Genomic DNA, 25030 nt, shown 5'->3' on the forward strand with positions numbered 1-25030 from the left:
TTAATAATAATAATTCATATTTTTACTACAATATAACTCCTCTACTTAACACATGCACATATATTTTTGTCAACTTTGGGCATTCTTCATTTTAAAATTAATATTTTAGATATTTTTGAATATGGATTTTAGAGGGTTTAGTGACATTAATATTTTTGATGTCTTTTTGTGATTTGGGCCTTAAGTCATATATGCTTTCTAGATTTGCATACAGTATATTGAAGATAATGTAGTGCATTCCAGGAATGATCTTGCCAAGTATATAGAGTATCTTGTACTAAGATATATCTCTGTTCTGTTAATTACATTGCCCCAGTTGACTTGGCACTTAATCCATCTGCAGCCCTATTGTGTAATTGGCTGTAAATAAAATAAAGAGTAATAAAAAAATAAAAAAGGGGGTACCAGTAACCATTCTCCTGCATCTGTGGGGTTGGCGTATGTAGTTCACAAAGAGGAGGCTTGGTGGGCACAAAACCTTTTACCATTGGGCATGGGTCGTTGGGTAGACACAATTTAGGTCGACAGTCATTGGGTCGACCATGGAAGGTCGACAGGGACAATAGGTCAACATGGTTATTAGGTCGACATGTACTAGGTCGACAGGTCATGGTTTTTAAAACTTTTTTGGCGTTTGGGGTTCCCCGTCACTTTTTGAAGAAAACAATTAGAGCACCGTGTCCCCTCGCTTCGCTCGCCATGCTTCGGGAAAGGTTACCGTTCCATTCATAGTCCACGTGGATCGTTAAGTATGAAAAATCCCAAAAATGTGAAAAACTCATGTCAACTTTTTGACCTGTCGACCTAGTACATGTCGACCTAATGCATGTCGACCCTCAGTGGTCGACATAATGACTGTCGACCTGAGCTGTGTCGACCTAACGACCGTATCCCTTACCATTAAAGAGGGTTCTCTCTTCCAGGTGAGCTGTGAGAGTATGATGGTCCTGAAACAATGAGGTCCCTGCTTATTTTATATATTTACTTTGACCCTAGAGGTTGTGATCCGAAAGTAGCCAAAAGTAGCAGCAGCAGTGTAAATAAACCATACAAGGTTGAGTGCGACATTACTCCCACTTGCAGAGGGAAATTTATAGTGCATGCATGGGGTGCCCGTAGAGTATTCCAGTGAGAGGGTTAGAGGCATACATTTACAGTATGGAGCAGTTTTGGGGCATGCAGTACACGGTGAGACAGAGGCTCTCATGGCGTTTGGATAACATAGAGTGGTGTGTCATTTTGAAAGGTACAGACACATAAATACAAAATGTTACTTTTTTTCTTTCCAATGTTAACCGTGAAATGTAAACCATCTAGACAGACTCCACCCCCCACCCCCACCCCCCCCCGTGTTCCTGATATGTATCACTTACATTTCCCCTATCCTGCACAGATTTTCTTCTCTTATTGTCCATAGTTATATGCGATATTAGCAAGTACTATTTTTCTGGAAAAATAGGTTCAGGAACTATGGGTCTGGAGGTGGAGCTAAGAAGAAAAGAAGGCACTTAAAATGGCAAGGTGCTAGATGTATGTGGATACATCTGTAGGCTATTTTCTAGATTGCCATTCCTTGCTCACTCTTCATGTTCGTTTTTATTTTCCCCCTATGCCAAAGCTCTAAATTTCCTACAGGGAAATTTAGAGCTGCTAATTGTCTTTATAATGTGCTTATGAACACATTGGTGGCCAGCATGCAGAAAGCGTTTGTATTGTTACTAGTAATTATGTAACTAAAGCCGGTAACTATCTTAGGTGGTGACGTCTGTTAACATCTCTGAAACACATTCACCCAGAAGTGGTTGTTGGTTAGTGATGGGGGTGTTCAGTCTAGAGACCCACACACTATGATAGAATATACAGTTTAATGCGGTCACTACTTGCTGTCCCCCACCCCATTACTCAAACTACGTGACAGCATTTTACTGTACCACACAGCATATTGCATATGGCACAATATAATGAGGCAGAAAGGTCAGGTCAGCATATAGCAAGTGCAGGATGGTGCTGTGCTACACTGCCTTTGATATTTTTCATTGTCTGTGAGGTTTTTGTTGTTGTTTTTTTTAGTATTAAAAGCTGCTTGTTCCCTACCATCTCCTTACTGGCAATTCAGATGTGTCTACACATCTCGTCTGCACCAACCTAAAAGCCATATATAATCTTTCACCTGTACTTTTCCTTTAAGTGAACAGTTCCTAGTAACCCATTAAAGGCCATAGTGAACCCTTCTCTGCCGAGTAAAATGGATGGAGACAGTCTTCCTGACATGCCTTTGCTTGTTCTCATTAAACACCAGCCGACAGCCTGATAAACGAGGACACGCATGTTGCTTTAGAGTTGTTTTTCCCTCTGTGAAATGTCTCAGATTTAAATGTCTTTTTAAAAGGGAACATCAAATTCCCAGACATATCTGTTCTCCAATTATAGCTGCTGTTTAGTATATTGGCTTTAAACAGCATACATCAATCTATTAATTAGCCGCACAGTATTATACCCCTAGGACATGTTACACGACATGCACGTGTGCCAGCTTCTACTTTTTTCTTTTAACATTTTTTGGGGAAATGAAAACATAGAAACGTTAGTATTTTTACACATCTTGTCCCCATTAATAAAGCTATGCACCATGTTCAGTATGTTTGCTATAAGCTTGTTCAAAGTGCATGGTCAAATTCCTAAAATAGGCCACAGTAACAGGATTTAAAATAATTTTTAGCGTTATTTTATCACAGTTGTTTGTATTACTTTCATTTCTTAATGTAGAGTTGTAATTAGAAGCCGTATACGTACAGCATTTTCTGAGGTGGTGTTATCTAGAATGCCTAGAGATGGTAAAATGCTTTTTGTGTTCTCGTAAACTGGACTGACCTCAAATATAATGGGTACAAATTTAATTCTTGCTCTTTAGTGTGTGTGTGTGTGTGTGTGTGTGTGTGTGTGTGTGTGTGTATATAGATTTCTGCTACCAGCTATCAATAAACTGAAATGAGCTGCTCCGAACATCAGGAACAATTTCTCTGCTATCAGGGCCAATGCAAGGTTTTCTGGGTGCCCTGGGCAATATTTCACACACCGCTATTGCTCACTCCAGTTCATATTATGCTACGCATCAGTATCCCCAATTTGTAATATGCCCCACAGCAGAGCCCCAAAATCCTAATGGGCCTTAGAACACTGCCCCCAAATCATAATATGCCACACAGCTGTATCTCCAATTCATAATTATGGTACACATAAAGATCTCCAATACATAATATGCTAAATATTAGTGGCCCAATACATAATATGCCACGTATTAGTGGCCCAATACATAATATGCCAAACAGCTGTGCCCAAATGTATTGTATGCTACATAACTGTGCCTCCAATTCATAATTATGCCACATAATGCCTCCAGTACAACTGGTCAGGAAGAGATTGGTGGTGATAGAGAGGTCAAGGAGAGTGTAGCACTTGTATTGGGAAGGGGGGGGTGGTAAACAATGGCAGGACTTGAGTGGTTGGTCCAGGTGCAGAAATATGCTTCAAGCTCCCCACCCTCCGCCCCACCTCGAATTCATAATATACTACAAGGCAGTGAATAAAAGGGAGAGGCATGGTGAAAAGAGGATGATGGGGAGTGGGTGATGGAGAGAAACAGAGAGGAAGAGGGTAACAGGGAGAGGAAGTGGGTGACAAGGAGACGCAGAGAATGACGGAGTGTGTGTTGGGGAGAGGATGAGGGTGATGAGGAAAAGCAGTGGGTGACAGACAGTGGAAGAGGGTGACAGGGAGAGGGTCATAGGGAGAAACTGAGAGGCTGAGGGTGCAGGGAGAGGGTGACAAATAAATATATATTAAAATTAACTTACCTGGGCCACAGCAGGGCTGCAGCACGTGGAGGTCGGCTCATCCACCCCTCATCAGATTGTGACTTCAAATGCCCAGCGATGGTGGCAAGAGCAGCTGCAGGACTTTTTCAGAGAGCAGGCATGCAGTCACAGGCAGACAGAGGTAAAAAGGGCTTGGGGACTTGGTGAAAGATGAGGGGAGGAGGGAGGAACTAAGTTGGGCTGGAGCCACCCCTCCTCTTCTCCGGCTGGGCTGCTCATCAGTCTTAGTCGCTTCCTACTTGGTTACCAGATAGCAGCTGTGTGTGGAAATTACTGGCTGAGGCTATGCTCCTCCGCTCCTTTCCTCCCATTGACATTTGGCACTGGGCATGGTCACTAGATCATAATGTCCGATCCTTGGTGCCCAAGCACAACCACAGTCACACACAGTAAGGGGAAAGGGGAGAGCGGCTCCTCCTCCCTCCATCGGCCAGGCCCTGACCGCAGAACAGCAATGTTGTTCACTGTGTTTAGCATTACTGGTAGCGGCTGGCAGCGGCATATGAGTCAGTGTGACTGGCCACTGTCTGTGGGTCCTTACACTGACGGGCCCCGATGCAAGGCATCAGCTACACTGCTAATAGTTCCACCTCCTGGTCTGAGGTGCAGTACAGTTATATGGTAGTTATGGCAGCATAATATAATGCAGGGCTATATAATAAAGTGTGATTAGGGCAGGGGAAGCCATGCTGCTGTTCTGGGGGGTTGGTGTGGGCATTGAAGACTCTGCTGCTGATATGGGAAGGGGGTGGATGAGCTGAAGAGACTGAAGGTCTTGCTGTGTTATGCAAGCAGGGGAGACTGAAGGTGCAGCTGTGAAAGAGGATGATTGCATGGGGGATGGTGTAATCACGAGGGGGGCTGCATACAGGGGAGACTGAAGGTGCTACTACGGGGGGTGAGGTATGTGTGCAGGGGAAACTAAAGGTTCTGCTGTGTGTGCAGGTACAACAAGAATTGAGCAGGTACCCCCAGTTCTGTGTACGTGCAGTGCATATTATGCAAGACTTGATTATTTGAGGGAAGGGGGTGGATGCACCAACGATTGAGTAATAAACCATACAATATGAACAGTATATACACTTAAAAAATCCAGAAATGGTGATATCAATTCTGTCCATTTCTAATCTTTATATACATATAAAGATACAGTGTGAAATACATAAAGCAGTCTGGTGTAGGCAAGAATTATATTGGCAATAGTGACAATGATTTTGACCTTTTGTTACATAAGATATTAACTGAGCCTCAGTACTATTCTGTACACGTAGAAACATAGAATTTGACGGGAGATAGGAACCACTTGGCCCATCTAGTCTGCCCTTTTTTACCATATTTTTAGCTCAAACCTTATTTGATCCTTATTTCTTTGTAAGGATATCCTTATATCTATCCAATGCATGGTTAAATTGCTCTACTGTCTTAGCCTCTACCACCTCTGATGGGAGGCTATTCCACTTGTCCACTACCCTTTCTGTGTAGTAATTTTTCCTCCAGTTTCTCCTGGACCTACCTCCCTCCAGTTTCAGTGCATGTCCTCGTGTTCTAATACTTCTCTTCATTTGAAGAATGTTTCCCTCCTGGACTATGTTAAAACCCTTGATATAGTTGATAGTCTCTCATGTCCCCCCCTTTTCCTTCTCTGCTCCAAACTATAGATATTGAGGTTTTTTTTGTCTTTCTGGGTATGTTTTCTGATGTAGGCCATGCACCACTTTAGTTGCTCTTCTTTGTACAGTCTCTAATGTATCCTTCTGAAGATATGACTTCTTATATTATATTGCCCATGGCTGATTAATCATGGTTGATCCTGGAGTACAGTGAGCCAGAAGTTAAATTGTTTTTGGCTCTGATCTACCTAGTTCACAGCTAAATACTAATTCATACAATTTTGGTATAAAGCTTATATTACACTTATATCACACTACAAGGTGCATCAGTAGTGGAACTTGTGAGTGGTGGGCCCAGGTGCAAAAACAATTGGGCCCCCCCAACCCAAGTTCAAGTGGGTGACGTGGAGAAAAAGAGGGTGACACTGGTGTTAGGTGTACAAACGCAATGGGACAGATGTATTAAGCCTGGAGAAGTGATAAAGCAGTGATAAAGAAGTGATAAGTAGAAGGTGATAATGCACCAGCCAATTGGCTCCTGTCATTTTTAAAACCTGTAATGATTGGCTGGTGCATTATCACCTTCCACTTATCACTGCTTTATCACTTTTCCGAGTTTAATACATCTGCCCCAATGTCCTGTGTGGTGTGGAGAACAGGGGGCATGTACCTTGGTGGGGGCAGGAACACAGCGGCCTCTGGTCTGTCCCTGACTGGCCCCCATCTCTTGTGCTTTTCTCAGTTTGGCATCAGTCAGGAAGACTCTGACAGTTGCACCAGTTATGCTGCCTTTAATTCACAGATAGTGCTACATTTTTTTCTGATTCACTGCTATCTGTGAATTAAATGCAGTAAGTGGCTGTGATCATCAGCGTTAAGTGGCAGGACCCCTTTGTCAGTCCCGGCTATACTTACCTTCGGGATGCTGTCCTGGCTGGGATTCCAGTGTCTGTGTTCTGACGGGTGTTGTGGTTCCGGCATCAGTATTTCGACAGCCGGGATCCTGAGTGTATACCGTTACCACAAACTGGCAGATTATCATTCAACCAGCCAACTAGCTTTAGCCTGTATATGTACTTTGTAAAAGCTAGCTTTGTTTTTGGCTTCATAAAATTGTATGTAATTTGTTTCTGTTCTGATTCTCTTAATGCCAGCACTGTGTAACATGTCATCACATGATTAGAATATTGGTAGTGTTCTAGCTGCTGCCATTTCTCTGTGGATGCTGCTACAATGTATGCCTAGCCTTAAGCTCGCCTCCTCATTCTCTCATGGCTTCAGAATAAAATGCATTAGAGCGTTTCCATATGATCTTTACCATTTTTCTTTTTTCCCTTCACAGGTATCGTGCCCGTGTGGAGAAGGTGGAGTCCACCTCCAAGGTTCATGTATTTTACATTGATTATGGAAATGTGAGTAGCTGTCACTCCACGTTATTACGGTATTAAGTATATAAACATTATTAGTTTATGATTGCTTTTTCCCATGCCGTATTTAAGAGATGATATTTGGGAGACATGGCTCATGAACTGAACATATTGTAATTTGTTATGCATATTCAACATGGGGCTTTACTAGCACTTATGTACTAATGCGTTTACAACCATCTTATACAAGCTAATATCCTTCTGGCTGTAGATGCCACAGTTTAGAAATGGCAAGAGCCGTGATCGAAAATGATTCAACACAGCTGCCATTTTGGCCCGATGGGATAAGGGCATTAAACTTTCTAGATAGTGGCGAATTGGCTTATATTTTGTAAAGTAAACATGTAGGGACACAGTGCAGAACCTCTGGTGCACCCCTCCATAGGAATGATCACATGAAGGGGTTTACATAGTATACTACTATATGGCCAATAAAGACATGTCAGTTTTCAGGCAAATTAAAATGCTTGATAATGGGTTAAATGATGTGGGACGTGTATGCAGAGGTGTGTTGATGTGAGAGGGGTTTTAGAACTTGCAGATGGGAGCGAAGTGTGTTTGTGTTTTTTTCAGCTTTTTAAAACTTGTATAAAACACTAAAGTAATCACTTTACAGACATTTCTCTGTATTTTTTTGGAGGTCTAGAGTGATTTGCCCACTTTTTCATGCATTTTGGCTGGTTACTTACTATAGAAAAGTCAAGTGACCTTGTCCTGCAAATCACCATTTCTAATAACATCTCTCAGGTGTACAAATGATGTATAACTGCACAGGAATTTGTATAACACATGTACAAAGTTGCAGATGAAGCACAAGTGTTCTTGGCATGAGGAAAAGACGCACTGCGCAGCTGAGTCGCAAGTGACCTAGCATACCGCAAGGGTTCTATGTGAGCATCAGTATAAAAGGATAGTTCTGTAGAATATGCTTGATAAATATTATTGACTGGTTGCTATGGGCAATTTCCCAATTCCTTAGAAGTTTTGCTAAATCTTCCCTCCCCATATTTATAATTTCATTGTGGTTTTAATGTTCCTATTTGACCCAGGATAGCAGTGATAAATGAAGAGATTTGCTATATGTAAACGCTTGCACAGGAGACGCACTGGAAACCCGCATGTTTCCCACTAACATAGATGAGGGTGAAAGATAGTTGTACTGATTACTTGAAACTGTTACGCAAGTCCCTTAAAACAAACTCTGAAGATATTCGAAACTAAATTGTTAAAACAGTGTATGTGTGCCACCAGCCCATGAGGACTAATTAAGCAATTGGAAGTTTCCAATTATCTTAATTAGTCAGTAATTACTCACCTTCCAAAGCTGGGTCTTCATCCAGCTTCAGAAGCCGGTCCTCTGCAGCAGCGGTGAGTGTGTGAGTGCTTGCAAGTGTGTATAACTGTGTGTGTATGAGACTGACCCCTGGTGTGTGTGCCTAACCCCCCCAATTACCCCGGTGACTGATACTTAAAGTCAAAAGATCATTCTCTTGTAAGAGCTACAGGCTGTAGGCAGCCTTTCAATCAGAGCTTGTGATATTGCATATCTTTACATTGACACTTGTAAGCATCAATGCATTGAAAAGTTTTTATGTATTAGATCCCGACCCAGCATTAGCTGCCAGTGACTTCACCCGAATAACTGTTAATATTTTATTATATATTAAATTGTTGACCTGCAGACAGGATTAGCAAGCTGGCTCTTTCCCTTGTGTCTTGCCAAGCTTTGATAAAGACCTGAATCTCACAGGTGTGTGTGTGTGTGTGTGTGTGTGTGTGTGTGTGTGTGTATATACATACATACATACATACATACATACATACATTACATACGTGTGTGTGTATGTATGTGTATATATATATATATATATGTGTGTGTGTGTGTGTGTATATATATATATATATATATATATATATATATATATATATATGTATATATATATATATATATATATATATTTACTAGTTGTTTTTTTTTTTTTTTCCCACAAAGGCGGCACTCCTACAACGGTGTAGAGCAATTTATAAAAGATACAAATAGGTGCTTTCTGTAAGCATCCAAGCAGTCTCAGCCGACAGAACACCCTGACAAAAATGTCTCGAATAGAGCACTGAGCAGTTGGTCACTAAGCTGACTCCTGTCTTTGAGTGCTGCTGAAAGAGATTGCTATAGATATATAAATATATATATACTCATTGTACGTGCCTATAAAGTAATAAGTAACTGAGGAACAAGTACATCTAGCATTCAGCTTGGTTGATAATCCTCGTAAGATCTTCATTTTGGTACATAGATATCTTGCAATAAGCATATAAGTTGCACTTTATTTTTATTTTTTTGAGAGTTTATATACTGTAATTCACTTTCACTTTCCATGCTTTTTTGATCAGCGGATATTACACCATCGTATGAACTTAACCTCTTACGTTTGGTTTGGATTATATTATATTGCCCATGGCTGATTAATCATGGTTGATCCTGGAGTACAGTGAGCCAGAAGTTCAATTGTTTTTGGCTCTGATCTACCTAGTTCACAGCTAAATACTAATTTATACAATTTTGGTATAAAGCTTATATTACACTTATATCACACTACAAGGTGCATCAGTAGTGGAACTTGTGAGTGGTGGGCCCAGGTGCAAAAACAATTGGGCCCCCCCACCCCAACCCAAGTTCAAGTGGGTGACGTGGAGAAAAAGAGGGTGACACTGGTGTTGGGTGTACAAACGCAATGGGACAGATGTATTAAGCCTGGAGAAGTGATAAAGCAGTGATAAAGAAGTGATAAGTAGAAGGTGATAATGCACCAGCCAATTGGCTCCTGTCATTTTAAAAACCTGTAATGATTGGCTGGTGCATTATCACCTGCCACTTATCATTGCTTTATCACTTTTCCGAGTTTAATACATCTGCCCCAATGTCCTATGTGGTGTGGAGAACAGGGGGCATGTACCTTGGTGGGGGCAGGAACACAGCGGCCTGAGGTCTGTCCCTGACTGGCCCCCATCCCTTGTGCTTTTCTCAGTTTGGCATCAGTCAGGAAGACTGACAGTTGCACCAGTTATGCTGCCTTTAATTCACAGATAGTGCTACATTTTTTTCTGATTCACTGCTATCTGTGAATTAAATGCAGTAAGTGGCTGTGATCATCAGCGTTAAGTGGCAGGACCCCTTTGTCAGTCCGGCACACACAAGGTCAGCCCTGGCTCCCTAAGGTAATGGGCAGGTTCCTCATGCAGTGGGGTCCAGCCAGGGGCTGGCTGGCGGCTATCAGCCCGGGGGGCAGACTCAAGCAAGCAGTCCAGCTTTTCACAGGGAATCTGCAGTCAGTTGGCCCCGGAACACTTAAATTGCAGTGGCCCGGGGGGGAGGGGGGGGGTTGAACTGTGTCAGTGACACGGATGCTGCCTCCTTGTATATACAGAGAGCTGGAACTAGCTGCAGCTAGGGGTAGCTCCAGAACGCAGCTCCTCCCAGGCCCGGGTGGTCTTCAGTATGCCGACTGACGGGATCCCGGCGCACAGTATACCGGCGCCGGAATCCCGACAGCCGGCATACCGACACTTATTCTCCCTTGTGGGGGTCCACGACTCCCCTGGAGGGAGAATAAAATAGCGTGGCATGCGTAGCGCGCCACCGTGCCCGCAAGGGGCTCATTTGCGCTCGCCACACTGTCGGTAAGCCGGCGGTCGGGCTCCCGGCGCTGGTATGCTGGTCGCCGGGAGCCCGACCGCCGGCATACCATACTGAACCCCCCAGGCCCTTCCAGTTGAGCCGGCTTAGTGAAGCGCTCTGTTCCTACGTAGGGCTGATAGCAACAGGTACTGTGGCACTGGCAGCACTTCCTTCAAGCTGCACTGTGTGGGGGTGTGTGTAGTTGGAGGGGTGGGACTGGGGGGTCTTTAATAAATGTTGGCAGCACTGTGTTTTGTGTGTGCATGTTTTTAAGTGAGGTGTGTGTGTTTAAGTGAAGTAGGCTTGTGTGTAAGTGAAAGAGGTGTGTGTTTAAGTGAAAAGGGCATTTGTGTGTTTTTAAGAAAAGGAGGCGTGTGAGTGAAAGATGCATGTGTAAGTGAGAGGCGTTTGTGTGTTTTTAAGTGAAAGAGGCGTTTGTGTGTGTTTAAGTGTGCCAAAGTTTGGCCACTGACACTGCGCCAAAGCCTCTCCATTGGTACCCGCTGGTGGGTGAGGGAGTACTGTAGGTGTGCTGTAAAGGTATGCTGGTGTCTTTTATTGTAATGACTGACTTGGAGTGCCGTCCACTTTGCTTATGTATCTATATTACTATTGGGAAAAGCAGCTGTGCACCCTGAGTGCCAGATAGCTTCATATGGTATATGTAGGGGTCAGCTTTTTGAGCCAGGTGTACTCATGTACACTAGGAAATTTTTGTGGTACAATGCATTGCCAGGCAGCAATATGAAGGGGGAATACATAGCATAAGAAAGGGGGAAAATTGTAGCAAACATTACACGTATGAGTTCATACTGCACATTGCAACTGTAAGATACACTCGATATATTACACGTGTAAGACTAAAAACGAAGGCTGCCTGGCAGAGCAGCACTATATTATAATATAGTAGCGAATTTCCCATAAGCACGTAAGGCACATGCCTAGGGGCGGCACTTGTTGGGGGGCTGCACTTGGATGCTTGTGTTGGTACTGTCAACCCAAAAGTACCAGTAACTGCAAAATATTTCAACTGTACTGTACCATATGCCATCTTGAATGAGTGTAAATTGGTACGACATGCAAATACTGCCCCTGTAAGCTGTTCTACTTAGTAAACATGTATACATAATTAAAAGTAAAAACATGTAAACGTGGCTTTTTTTTTAAATTATTCTCTTAAATGAGGGCTTATAACTAATCGATAAAAATAGGCAGGTGGGGAGTGGCCATAACTGTTGTGTCTAGGGGCTCCCTCCCCCCTAAATCCACCTGTATGTATATACATATGTGTGTGTGTGTGTGTGTGTGTGTGTGTGTGTGTGTGTGTGTATATATGTGTGTGTGTGTATATATATGTGTGTGTATGTGTGTATATATATATATATATATATATATATATGTGTATATATATATATATATATATATGTGTATATATATATGTGTGTGTGTATATATGTATGTGTGTGTATATATATATATATATATATATATATATATATAAAATATTTATTACTATATTGTCCCTTAGGGCTCCTAAAAAGTGTTCAGTTTAATATTTTCCCTGTGACTGAATATCTGCCAAATTGTGAAGTGGGTATCTGCCTCCTGATGGAACAAATCTGGTCTGTTAACAAACAAAACAATTAGCAGCACTGAGAAATATAATCTTTACCAACACCAGAATGAGCAGTTTGTGAGCCTAACAGTTATTTCTGCCATTTCATTTTCTGTATTTAATGTAGCAGAGAGACATCTAATAGATGATTTGTATGTTGTTTCTCATGCTGTGGAGGACTGATACAATCTCTAGACACTGTTGGGACAAATATCCTGGAAGCTGAGGATGTGAAAGCTAGCCAACCCCAAACATGTAACTGAGGGGCAGATGTATTAAGCCTGGTGAAGTGATAAAGTGGAAGGTGATAACGCACCAGCCAGTCAGCTCCTGTCATTTTTCAAACCCAGCCTGTAACATGGCAGTTAGGAGGTGATTGGCTGGTGCTTTATCACCTTTCACTTGATCGCTTCACCAGGCTTAATAAATATGTCCCTGAATCTGTTGGTTACATAGACATACTATAAGTATTTATTTTTGGGTTGTAAATTATTTATTTCAATCTGAGGTGGTGAAAGTTTTTTTTTTTTTTTTAATGCAACATATTTTGTACCCATTTTGTATTGGGGACCTGAATGTTCTGGAACAAAAACAAGTACTCCGGATGCGGTCTTAAGATCCATACACACTAGACAACATCACTCTATGAGCGACGCCGTCTAGTGTTTCCCCTCCCGGGCGGGCAGCGGCCGCCCGTACACACTGAGCGATATGACGTTACACAGCCGTCGGCCGTGCATGCAGCTCCTTGACGACAGTCCAGATCGAGCATGCATGCATGTACTGCCAACAGCGACGATTGTTGCCGACTCGCAGGGCTGCTCATCGATCGTCGCTGGCGGCATACACACTTGCAGAGAAAATGAGCAACGCCGCTCAGGAGGGGGGAAAATGAGCGACGTCGCTCATTTTCTTGGCAAGTGTGTATGCACCTTAAGTGTTGATCAGTTGTACATGTCGTTAATTAAACTCCCTGTTTACAAAACACAGTTCCGTGTTTATATTGATGTGCAGATGTTCTATATTTATAAACTGATATACAGTACAAGCTACTCGCAACTAAACAGAGATCTGTCAAAGCAGGCGTCTCACAAGTCCTGGTGCACTTCTCACTCCAATTAACTTGGTGTCACACTTCCTCAGTAATGTGTTGTAATTTTCCAATCATTGTCTACAATTTTGAAGTCTTTCATTCAAAACTTTCCATGCCTAACCATCATTGTCCTATGGAGTTTAATTGAGTTTAGTTGTTTTCTCTGCATAGCCCACTTGTAAACATCCTATTGCTTTTATCACTTCATTACATGGTTTTCATCTGTCTGTGCTTTTTCTCTTGTAAATAGAGAGCTTCATTCCTCCTCCTCAGTGTGGGCAGGCGCTGGCCGCAGGCTGATCAGCAGGGCAGCTATGAACTTGCAGCAAAGATACCGCTTCGGCCCCCAGCCTGCCCCACAGCTAGCATGTATTTTTGTTCTTGACATCGTTTCATCTCCCAGCTGTCGGCAACAGCCCATAGCCTATCATTGCAAAGATTAATCCCTTCATTGTAACCTCTGTCTAAATATGAATGCTTTTAGGGATCGTCTACTGTTTATATAGATAGATAGATATAGAGAGAGAGAGCAATAGATATAGAAGTCACAATAGTCCGGCACTGAATGAAAATCTAGCCATTGTGCCTTCCTCCGCTTGTTAACATTGATGTAGGTTTCCAAATACTAAAAATGTGACTGCACTGTTTCTGTAACGTCCAGCGAGTGCCACCTCAGTTCATGATTTTGAAACCTGTACATATATGTGTATATATCAGTGACGTTTGGGGAGGTGAAGCAGAGCATTTCCTGTCATACTAATGTATACGCCAGAGTTTTGACTATATAAAGTATATGAAAAATATAAAATAATGTTAGAAATATCTTCTCTGTATTATTCTGATCATTTTTATAGTCAAAACTCTGGAGTAAAAAGTCTGACATGTGAGGTAGTGCCTCCCCTGTTTACCTTTCCTTGCTCATCTCTGATCAAAACTCAACAAATTTCCAGGAGTTTATACTGCCGCACCTGTATATAATGCCCACATGCACCCTTGGGCTCATACATTGTGTGTAAATCTGACACTAGCCAGTGCCTCCACAACCATTTACCTCCCCGCACGTCCTATATGTATGTATGTATGTATGTATGTGTAAGTGTGTGAGTATGTGTGTATGTGTATATATATATATATATATATATATATATATATAGAATATATATATATATATATAGAATATATATTAGACTTGTATGAGCTAAATCACTCCTGCAATGTTGTGCCCTGTCTACTTTTCCTGCAGTTGCATCACTCTAGTGTTCTTGAGTCAAACCAACATTTATAAGGTATTGTGTGTGTCATCTTAGTATTCTTGTATACCTGCAGAGAGAGGTTCTGTCTTCCACCCGGCTGGGACCCATCCCTACGTCTTTCAGTATTCGTACACTCCCTGCACAAGCTATAGAGTATTGTTTTGCCTTTATCCAAGTGCCACAAGATGTGAGTATATCATCACGTAAAACACTGTATATACCATACACTGCAGAGGAATCCCTGATGATCAGTGATAATTTGTGCTTGGTCCTTGCAGGAAGATGCCCGTACTGATGTGATTGATAACGTTGTGCGTGATATTCAGAATACTCAGTGCCTGCTGAATGTGGAGTTTGCTGGTGCTGGCTGTCCACACGTCACACTGCAGTTTGCAGATTCCAAGGACGATGTGGGCCTTGGACTGGTGAAGGAGGGTCTGGTCATGGTAGAGGTGCGGAAGGAGAAGCAGTTCCAGAAAGTGGTGAGTAAAACGCACATTGGTTAGATAACCCTTTATCCTCTTACTACCTGGGAATTTGTAGCACCAAGTGGCAGAAATGATTTGGCCACCAACAAAAATAACCTAATGTGTGCCTTCTTACCCATTATTCCAAACCCTCTGCTTTACTGACACACATCACTGGGCTTTTCAATTGGTTCTGTCACCTTTCCCTATTATTCCCTGCAATAATAATTATCTTTTCAAAATAGAAATGATTCTCATTTCTAGGGACCCTAGTAAATAAATGTAAGTCTTGTCCTGCAGTAATCCCCCGCCCCTCGTGCAATGTCTACTTTTATTCTCATAACCTTTAAACTGCACTTCAATTTTGTCAGGCTGGTATTTATGTAATATATTTATGTTTGCTCTTCCCTTTATCAATCACAAGTAAAGTGACACTCGTAAATGATTTTTAATATGGATTAAATTTATAGTAGTTGAAGAACAGGCACAGTGTAAATTGTGGAGACTGGCAGCAAGCCCAGCTATGCGCAGACACTGTGCCCACACTTTCAACACCACCGCACTTGTAGGTATCTATTTGTTTATTAGGACAAGGTAGATATCACTGCAAGATCTGTCAGGAGATTGGAAGACTGCACATGTGGTGCTTTGTGTATGTATGTATATATATATATATATATACTGTAAGTGTGTGTGTGTATGTGTGTGTGTGTATATATATATATATATATATATATATACACTATGTGCATGTACACAAAAACTGTTGAAGTTTTTCAATAGTAGACACGCATTAGATCATTATAGAAGGAATTTATGAAAATAAACATAGCTTTGTGTACTGAGATCACACCTAGAACAATAGAATGTTTTATAAGATGTCCCCCACCGTACAGCGTTTGTAGGCCGGCTCTAACCTAGTGTAAGGAATTCTGCTGCAGTTTTGTTTTCTTTGAGACGTGATGCTAGCACTATTTTAATAATAACAGTGTCTGTCTTGCTCCAGGTTACAGGTAGCCTGGGTTCACAAATGCGATCCAGGTACAAATGCCAGTCTGCAAATGACAGACTGCTTTTATAAATGTCATTCCCTGTACCATTTTCTAGCTTACTGTTCTGTTGGATAAACTGCTTAGCCAGTGTCTGAATACAATTTACAGCAGCATATGTCATTGCCATCTTGTGCGACCCTTTGTTACTTATGCCCTCAACGTGAAGTGACAGCTGAACATTTTCTAAATCATTGCTGTTGTATTTTAATTACTCATGCCATATTATGTAATTACACACACAACAGCAAAACTTCTACCAAGAGCGGTTTCCAGAGCAGGAGATGTTTTGCAGACCAGTTGCACAAAATGGTACACAAAAATGGCCATGCACTGGCAGCTTATAAATGATTAGCCACTAATTAGTTATTAGAAACGATACATACTGTAATATAGTCAGTGAGCTCTCAGTAGGTGAATTTGTGCAGCTACCGGGTCCACCGTGGCTGCTAGTGCTGGAAGCAGTGTTTATAGAGAACCAGAGCATGGTCACAGGTACAGCAAGTGTCTGTTCCTGGCCACTTAAATGTCCCCTTATTCTGAGACATCACCGTTGCAGAACTCTGACTTTGTGTTTGTTCTTAGTTTATATTCTTTCATTAGAAACAAAACCGTATGAGAGAGAGCTTCATTTAGCCATGAGGTTCCTCCAGAACTTTGCATGCTAATATAACATGGGTTATCCAAGAGAGATACTCCGCCAGATGTGTAAGTAAAAATGAGCAATGTTTCCTTCCCGAATTACCGTCAGTGTGCACATACAGATGTAGCCATGCTCATCTTTGCTGCGATGCAGCATGTTGCAACACGGCTCGTGTACATTGGCTTAGATCAGTGATTTTCAACCTTTTTTTTATTTGCGGCACACCGAACAATATTTAAAAATTCCCAAGGCACACCATCAGTTCCCCACAGAAACCCCCCCCAAAAAACACACATTGGCCCTCACAGTAAAAAAAAAATCCACACCTACATTGGCCTACACAGAAAAAACAATCACATTGCTCCCCACATAAATCATGTTGCTCACACATAAATCCTATTGCTCCCCACATGAATTATTCACATTGTTCCCCCCATAAATCCTTATTCTCCCCACATAAATCCTATTGTTCCCTACAAATATTAGCCCCTAACGGTCAGCTGACCTCGTCCCTGTACCTCAGTGGCGGGGGTTGTTCATAGTGGAGTGCTGCGAATACTGAGCAGCGGGCAGTCGGGCAGGTGTGGATGTGGGTGGGCAAGGAAAGCTGTGTATGCAGGTGGGAACTGGAAGATGTGTATGCTGGCTGGGTGGTGATACGCGGTGACCGTGACCTACGATATCACACCGCCGCGTCTTCAAGGCATTGGTTACGGCCAGAGCACGACTGATCCTCTAAGAAGAGCCCTGGCCAACAGTTCACTCTGTAGGTGCAGGAAGCTGCTCTGGCTCCGCGGCACACCTTGCAACTGGTCGCAGCACACTAGTGTGCCACGGCACACTGGTTGAAAAAGCCTGGCTTAGATGATTCATCTCCTAAAGGTGTTACTGCAGCTGAGTGGCAGTTTCTGGTTGGGCTAACTATCGACATCAGAATTTTGAATGGTGCTTTTTATTTAATTGTGTATGGACTCCTGTCAGGAACAAAAAACCTCAAATTTTTTTTTTAAACTCTTGCACAGTGCCTGAAGATAAAAGTTGGTGATGGTTTGGTGCCGTGATACTGCATTCATAGACATGCAGTAGTGTGCGATATTGTGGCTTAACGAACTGTACCACACTGTAGCACCACACTGGAAAATGTATCAAGCGGCCACTTCAGGACAGAAAAACGGAAGCTGACAAACTAGCTGTCCCCAACCCTCCCTTGCACCATTCAATACCTCATTACCAGACTTATTTACAGGAGGAATTTTAATTGATAATCAGCTGGAGTTATTGACCACTCTAAGCCCCAGTGCCCAGCTAATGTATATCAATAAAGTGAGAACTCATGGTGTCCAGGAACTGGGTGTAGCCCCTTGTAATTGCCCATACATGGTGATGTGTGTTATGATTAATCAGACAATTGACTCTCCTTGTACTGTAGTAAGAGAGCAACGTCATGTGACCCAGCATCATTTGAAGAATATTCACTGCTTGGAATCTGTATCCGCACCCAAATGGAAAAGGGTTTGTTGTTAGACATGTTCTGCAGTATAAAATAACAAGTAGTCCTGTACTGGCTGTCACAGTACACTGAGTTAAAATCAAAATACTGATATTTTTGATATGTTGGCAATAATATAGCTGCCGTATTTTCCTTAGCCTTCAAATGCAAAACTGCAATTCTGTTGGCACTCAAGAAAACGAGTAGACTAACAAACAGAGCAGTATAGAGTGTGTGTTCAGATGGGTATCGGTCATAGCGTCGACATGCATTAGGTCGACACAGTCATTAGGTTGACATGAACACGGTCGACATGAGTTTTTTTTACTTTTTTTGTGTGTTTTCATCGTAAAGTGACCGGGAACCCTAATTAGTGCACCGTGTCCCCTCGCTTTGCTCGCCATGCTTTGGGCAGTGTGCCTCGCTCCGCTACCGCTGCGCTCGGCACAGGTTACTATTCCCAATTGTAGTCCACATGATTCGTAAAGTATGAAAAAGTTCAAAAAATGAAGAAAAAAAAAGTGAGAAACGCATGTCAACCTTTTTCCATGTCGACCAATAGTGGTTGACCTAATGAAAGTCGACCTAAGTGTGGTCGACCTAATGACCGTATCCTGTTCAGATTTCTGGTTGTGTTTGTGGTACAGTGTGAATGCATGCCTAGCACTGAAAATAGAGCAGGTATTGGGTGGCGGATGTATTAAGCCTGGAGAAGTGATAAAGCAGTGATAACACACCAGCCAATCAGCTCCAATATGTAAATTAACAGTTAGGAGCTGATTGGCTGGTGCAATATCACCTTTCACCTTTCACTTATCACTGCTTTATCACTTATTTATCACTTCTCCAGGCTTAATACATCTGCCCCTGGGATCTTTATGTACTATGAAGTGTACATGAAAGTTCAATTCTGCATGTAGCATTCCCTAAAGGGCCCCATACACTACAGCGACATGTCGGACCCTCATGACGCATACGATTTCCCTTGAACCACCCGGCAGCCTCCTGGGCGGCTGGATCGCATAGGATACATCGTATGCGGTCCTTTTGCATACAGTGTATCTTATGCAATCCCAGCCATGCCTGCGGGAACCGACCTATCACGAGTGCAACACTAATGACCTAGGAGCTCCGATCCGATGCTCACGGGACCGCGCATAATATCGGATGTAAAACACATCTGATTTGCCACTTTTCATCCGATTTATCAGAAATCGTATTAAATCGGGCATTATCGTTCTAGTGTATGGGGGCCCTTAAAACTTGTACTGTGATATACATTGCAGTGCTGTGGCGGATGCACTGGCATGGGATTGGTGTTCCCAAGAACTTTTTAAGGTGCTGTGTATATAATCATGGCATTGAAGCCTGGTTTAAATAAGTAATAGAAAAAAAACAAAAAACTTTTGGTTTACAGTAACTTATTTTTTTTACAGTTTTTGTTTTACTGTTGCTTATAGAGTCATGAGTGTCATTACAATATATTGTTACTATATAAAAACACACACCGGAGAACAAAACCTGCAAACCTAGTTTTGCAGCCAGTGTTACCCTTTGAAATCATTAAACATAGAAAAGAACTTGTCGCAATGGTTCTAGTAGCAGAGCAAGCATTAATCAGTCTTTCCACCTGCAGCCCTCTGTTCCACACTAATTTATATCACTGGTAGAGGGCGCTGATGAGCATGTGGAAGGCACCAGTCATACTGTAATTAGCATGCTAGACAGGTCAGTTAGCCTAATAAACAATAGGATTATTAAATGTGTCAACCAATTTTCTGTTTGTTTTTATTTAAAACATTCTATATAGACTATCTAAAGCATGGGTCTTCAACCTGTGGCCCTCCTGCTGCTGTGGAACTACACATCCCAGCATGACCCGCCTCAGTTTTAGCATGCCTTAATAGCAAAACTGTGGCAGAGCATGCTGGGATGTGTAATTCCACAGCAGCTGGAGGGACGCAGGTTGAAGACCCATGATTTAAAGTGTGTACTTTTTTGGGAAGCAGAAAATGGTAAAACCTGCAGCCAGGAGCTGTGGTCAAGGAAGCTGACTATTCTGCAGGGTTTTTTTTAGTTCCATTTCTAATTCCCGTTAATGTTACCTTTACACATACAGTTTACGGACAATCTAAAGAATATTCTTTCCCATTCTAGAAAGCATGGGTTAAATGCTCAGCTCTTCAGATCATGTTCTGCTCTTGGCTTTCTTTGTTGGCAAACCCAAATTGTCTCCCCTGCAAGCTTCTGTAATCAGTAGCTTTGTTGGGCTCAGTTACAGCTCTGCAATCAGGGGATGTGTTGGCTTATACGTTCTACTGAGCCTCACATGCTCAAGCCTGACACAATAACCTCTTCTCAATAGATGTACAGATTTCTGGTATCACAGCAGATTGCTGTTAAATTCCACAAGGAGTTCCGCTTACTGTATATGATGCACTCACAAGGCCTTGGTACCACTGCGAACGTTATTGCTTGTCATTGTGTGCATCTTTATATTTCTTTTTTTTATTTGTCTCCTGTAGATTGCAGAATATCTGAATGCGCAGGAATCTGCAAAGGCTGCACGGGTAAGTACGTTACTGTAGAATGGCACTGATGTCCTTGGAACACTGTTTGGCCTCAGTGGTCGAGTCTTAAAATTACACTCTGCTCCAACATAAAGAGTGATCTTCTAAAATATTGATGTAGGTGTTCCAACTGGCAGGGCCGAAACTAGGATTTTCAGTACCCGGGGCAAGTCAGTAATATGCCCCCCCCCCCCCCCCCCTCCCCAATAAAAAAAGAAATAAAATAAAATAAAACTGTGTGTATATATATATATATATATATATATATATGTATATATATATATATATATATGTGTGTGTATATATATTTATAATATGTATATATAAACTAATAAATGAGAATTTAAAAAATGACAAAAAGTAATAGGTAAATAAAAAAATAAACGAAATAAATTCAAGCTACGCCACGCAGTAGTGCAACCTTAGTCTCATTACACTGAGATTGGTGTGTGCCCTGCCGAGAGAGATATACAATAGAATAGGTTCTATAAAAAAAATAAACACTTTAATATTCTCTATGTAATTATATTGGTAGCATATTATTAGAGTTTAAAGTAGCAAAATATATGATATAGGGTTTGATATTTTAAACTGTAAGGAATATTAAGCTACCAATATAATGAAATCATTGAGAATATTAAAGTGTTTATTATTATTGTATAGAACCTATTTTTTATAGAAAATATTTCAAAAGACTCACCATCAGCTGCTGTCACTGTCTATCTCCCATGGCGGTGGCATCCTTCTCCTCACTCCTGGACGGTGGTGCTGCTGTGTACAGCTGCTTTTCCCTCTCTACGTCTGGCCCCGACGTGACGTCATGACATCAGGTCCCAGTTTACACTGCTCTTGCCAAGAGGCGGATCTGTTTGACAGCCGACAGTACCCTGTTGCTTCTGTTAGTAGGTCAGTGGGACTCCATCGCCTTCAGCAGAAATGGAGGAAAGGTAAGGCGGTGAGGAAGAGACAAGTGGAAGAAAAAAGGGGGTGGCTGGAGGAGATGCAGGGCAAGAGGAAGGGGGGGGTGGACATATAGACCTACACACTGCAGCTGGAGGGGGTACATGGAGGCATACATTCTGGTTACTGGGGGAAGGGGACAGACACATGTCGGCCGGACGGAGGATATAGAGACATAGTGACTGGTGGTGGTGGGGGGTGATTAACATAGTGGTGACTGGGCTGGGGAAAGGGAGACTTACACATTGGTGACTGGGGGGAGAAGTAAAAACTGGTGACAGGGAGGAGAAGGGCATGGAGACATACACATTGGTGACTACGGGAGGGGATAAGGGAACATAGAAATGTACCACACTGGGGGAGGGGGAAGGGGGACATGGAGATGATGGAGGAGCACATAGTGACATACACATTGGTGACTGGGGGAGGGGGGACATGGATAAATACACACTACGACCAAAAGGGGAACATGGAGAAATATACACTGGGGCCTGGTGGGACATATACGCGTGTGTTGGGGGGGCTGGAGACATACACTGGTGACTAGGGTGAGGGGGGTTGTGGTGACATAGATACACTGGTGACTGTTGAAGACAGAAATTTACAGTGGGTGCTCAGAGAGCAGGGCAGGGGCAGAGGTGCTCGGAGCCTCAGACAGGAACGGAGCATAGAGGAGGGGAAGAGCACAGGTTTGCTGGAGCATTACTCTTACCAGTGTGGCCAACTGTGTGGTCCGACTGCTGAACTGATGAGCCCCTGCTAGCCGCGGTCCTGCTAGCCTTCTTCCGACAGTGCTCGTCCACTTTTCCCCACAGGCCCACCCGGCAGCCGCACTGTTCAGAGAGGAGGGGCGGAGCCTCAGGAGGGACATTAGAAGCACATTGATGGCTGATCCCAGGGGTGGGAGCGGCCACCATGCTGGAGGAAGTGGGCGGGCTTCAGGTACTGCTGCTATGCTGCTCACACAAGTCTGCAGTTACGGGCAGTCAGCAGCTCGTTAATGCGGGGGCGGCTGCTGCTGCTTATTAGATCTATGGACGCCGCAATTGGTACAGTGCATATACCCTCAATGCCGCCCTCAGTGCTGCTGCTGGCTGTGGGAGGGGATCGCTGCGGTGGGGGTACTGGTTGGAGTTTTTTGCGCCCCTCTCATTGCGGCGCCCGAGGCACGTGACCCCTTAGCCCCCCCTAGTTACGGCCCTGCAACTGGAGTTACATTAGATAGTGGTCTTCAAACTTTAAAAGTGCCTCTTGAACACCACACTTCTTGCTTAGAAAGTTTAGTGGTCATGATATGTCGATGTGCTTTCCTATCAGAAGTGAATATAAAATTAGCAGAGCACATTTTTTATTGCCAAATTTCGTCTCATATTTTGTTTATCTTTGCCTTTTCTTTTGTTTAGTTGAACCTGTGGCGTTATGGAGACTTCCGTGCTGATGATGCAGATGAATTTGGGTACAGCCGCTAGAAAGATGCCATTCCAAAGATGACCGAGACCCCGCCCTGTTCCCTACTGCCCATCTCGCACTCCTTCCTCCTCTAAGAAGTCCCATCTCATTGCATTGTCAGAGGCTGAGGAGAGTTGTTCCAGTAGCTAACATCTTGTACACTGGAGGGAGCCTGCAGGATCCATCCGAGACAGCATTTACATCAGTTACCAGTTTCCTAGAATCTGCGCATACGGTTCATGCATCAACTGCTAATTTTTATCTTAACTTTGTTTTTTTATTTTTTTTATTTACAGAAAATGCATAATCATGGGCTGACATTAGTTTTGTACTACTTCCTCGTAATTCAGTCCTGAGCCCTGAAATAATGTCCTAAACGTTGATTGTCGAGATTTTATCTGTCCAGTCCTATAAATTCCTTACAAATATGTCATTTTTTTTTCTCCTTTATCCGATGTCCAGGGTCATATGTTTTGTCTTGTGTATTTAATGGCTCAATAAATAACAGCGTTCTAATCATTTGTGTTCTTTTCATCTGTAAATTGCAGGATGCAGGGCTTATTAGATCCTAATTATAATACATAAGAAGTATGTTGTTAAAGATTATCCAACTCCCAAAATACAAATTCTAATGGACAGTTATTGATATGATTAGAAGGTGCTTACCGACTACCAGAAGTCAACATCTTAAAGGTTTTGACGTAAAAGGGGATGCACTTTGAGGTGTTTCTAACGGATATTCTAAAATTTAACTTTTATTGATTTTCCTAAATTTACTTAGTGTAATGTCAAATAATTCTGAAGCTATAAATTAAAGTTACATATTATAATATAATTTAGTGACTGTCCAGTGCACCTGTCATCTGACCGCTTTTTCTTTGTTGAATCTATCTGATGGATCCTAATTGTTGAAGAATTCTATTAATCAGTGCACTGAAAGGTACGTTTATAGGGTATTATCATAAATCAACACTCTGTACAGCAATCAAGGTGCATTCATTGTTAATTAAATGCTGACCTCTTCCTTGGTTGGAGCTTTGGCACAAATGCCGTGCAACTCAATAAAACAAGTATGCAAAGAGCATGGAACTATACAAAGAAATAAACAGAAAAGGGTGCGTTCTGTAGGCCTCAGAGGATGTGGATTGGAGGTAATTTCCCTCAGCTGGAGGCCCACACAATATAGATGGGATTAGCTCTGAGCATCCAAATCATTGATTCTCCACCTTCTGGTCTATTGTTGATGCTTTCCATGCACCTCTACATCACTCTAGGAAGCTATGACGCATCATCCATGGACTTTACAGTGGATAAATAGTAGCTGCACACAGCAGTCCTCACAGCATGGCATTACCTGCACACACAGCACTTAGCGTAGTTACAAAATGTGGCTTGAATGTATTTTCTTAAGAAATTGTCATACAATATGAAAAAGCAGAACACTAGCAAGCTGCAAAGTGCAATCATATACAGCAATGTCATCCACACATAGCTTGTTACATACATGAGTACAGTTATATTATTAGATACTAATAGCTGTGTGTGTATGATGTGTGTTCTGAAGCACCATGCCTAAAATCTAGTAGGATGTTCTTACTAATCACCCCAGTCTCACCCCACACTGACTCTGGTAAGCCCCACACTGTACTTGGTAGCGTTCCTCAGAGGCGTTAGGAGTAGTGTATATTACTTGTTTACATAGAAAGGATTTTCAGATGACATCTATAATGTTACCATTAAAGGGCAGATTCAGTTGTCCTCATCGTGCATTTTTCTGCCTGGTGCAGTAGGCAGATCTGCTTCCACCTCCATACACTGTGACTCTGCCTTCTGGAGTTGGAAGCCAACAGGCCA

At 42.4% G+C, this 25030-nt stretch overlaps 1 protein-coding gene across 1 annotated transcript in view; it reads left to right on the top strand.

Moving 5' to 3' along the window:
- SND1 (staphylococcal nuclease and tudor domain containing 1) overlaps positions 1–23695 on the top strand; it is a 1401087-nt gene extending 1377392 nt beyond the window's left edge. Inside the window, exons 20-24 of the mRNA XM_063926687.1 lie at positions 6828–6897; positions 14623–14736; positions 14828–15031; positions 20723–20767; positions 23131–23695. Of these exons, the coding sequence (XP_063782757.1) occupies positions 6828–6897; positions 14623–14736; positions 14828–15031; positions 20723–20767; positions 23131–23196 (499 nt within the window). The 3' untranslated portion in view covers positions 23197–23695. The remainder of the gene's footprint in view (positions 1–6827; positions 6898–14622; positions 14737–14827; positions 15032–20722; positions 20768–23130) is intronic.
- The last annotated feature ends 1335 nt before the right edge of the window (positions 23696–25030 follow it).

The sequence above is a fragment of the Pseudophryne corroboree genome, chromosome 6 (assembly GCF_028390025.1).
Source record: "Pseudophryne corroboree isolate aPseCor3 chromosome 6, aPseCor3.hap2, whole genome shotgun sequence".
NCBI classification, from domain to species: Eukaryota; Metazoa; Chordata; class Amphibia; order Anura; family Myobatrachidae; genus Pseudophryne; species Pseudophryne corroboree.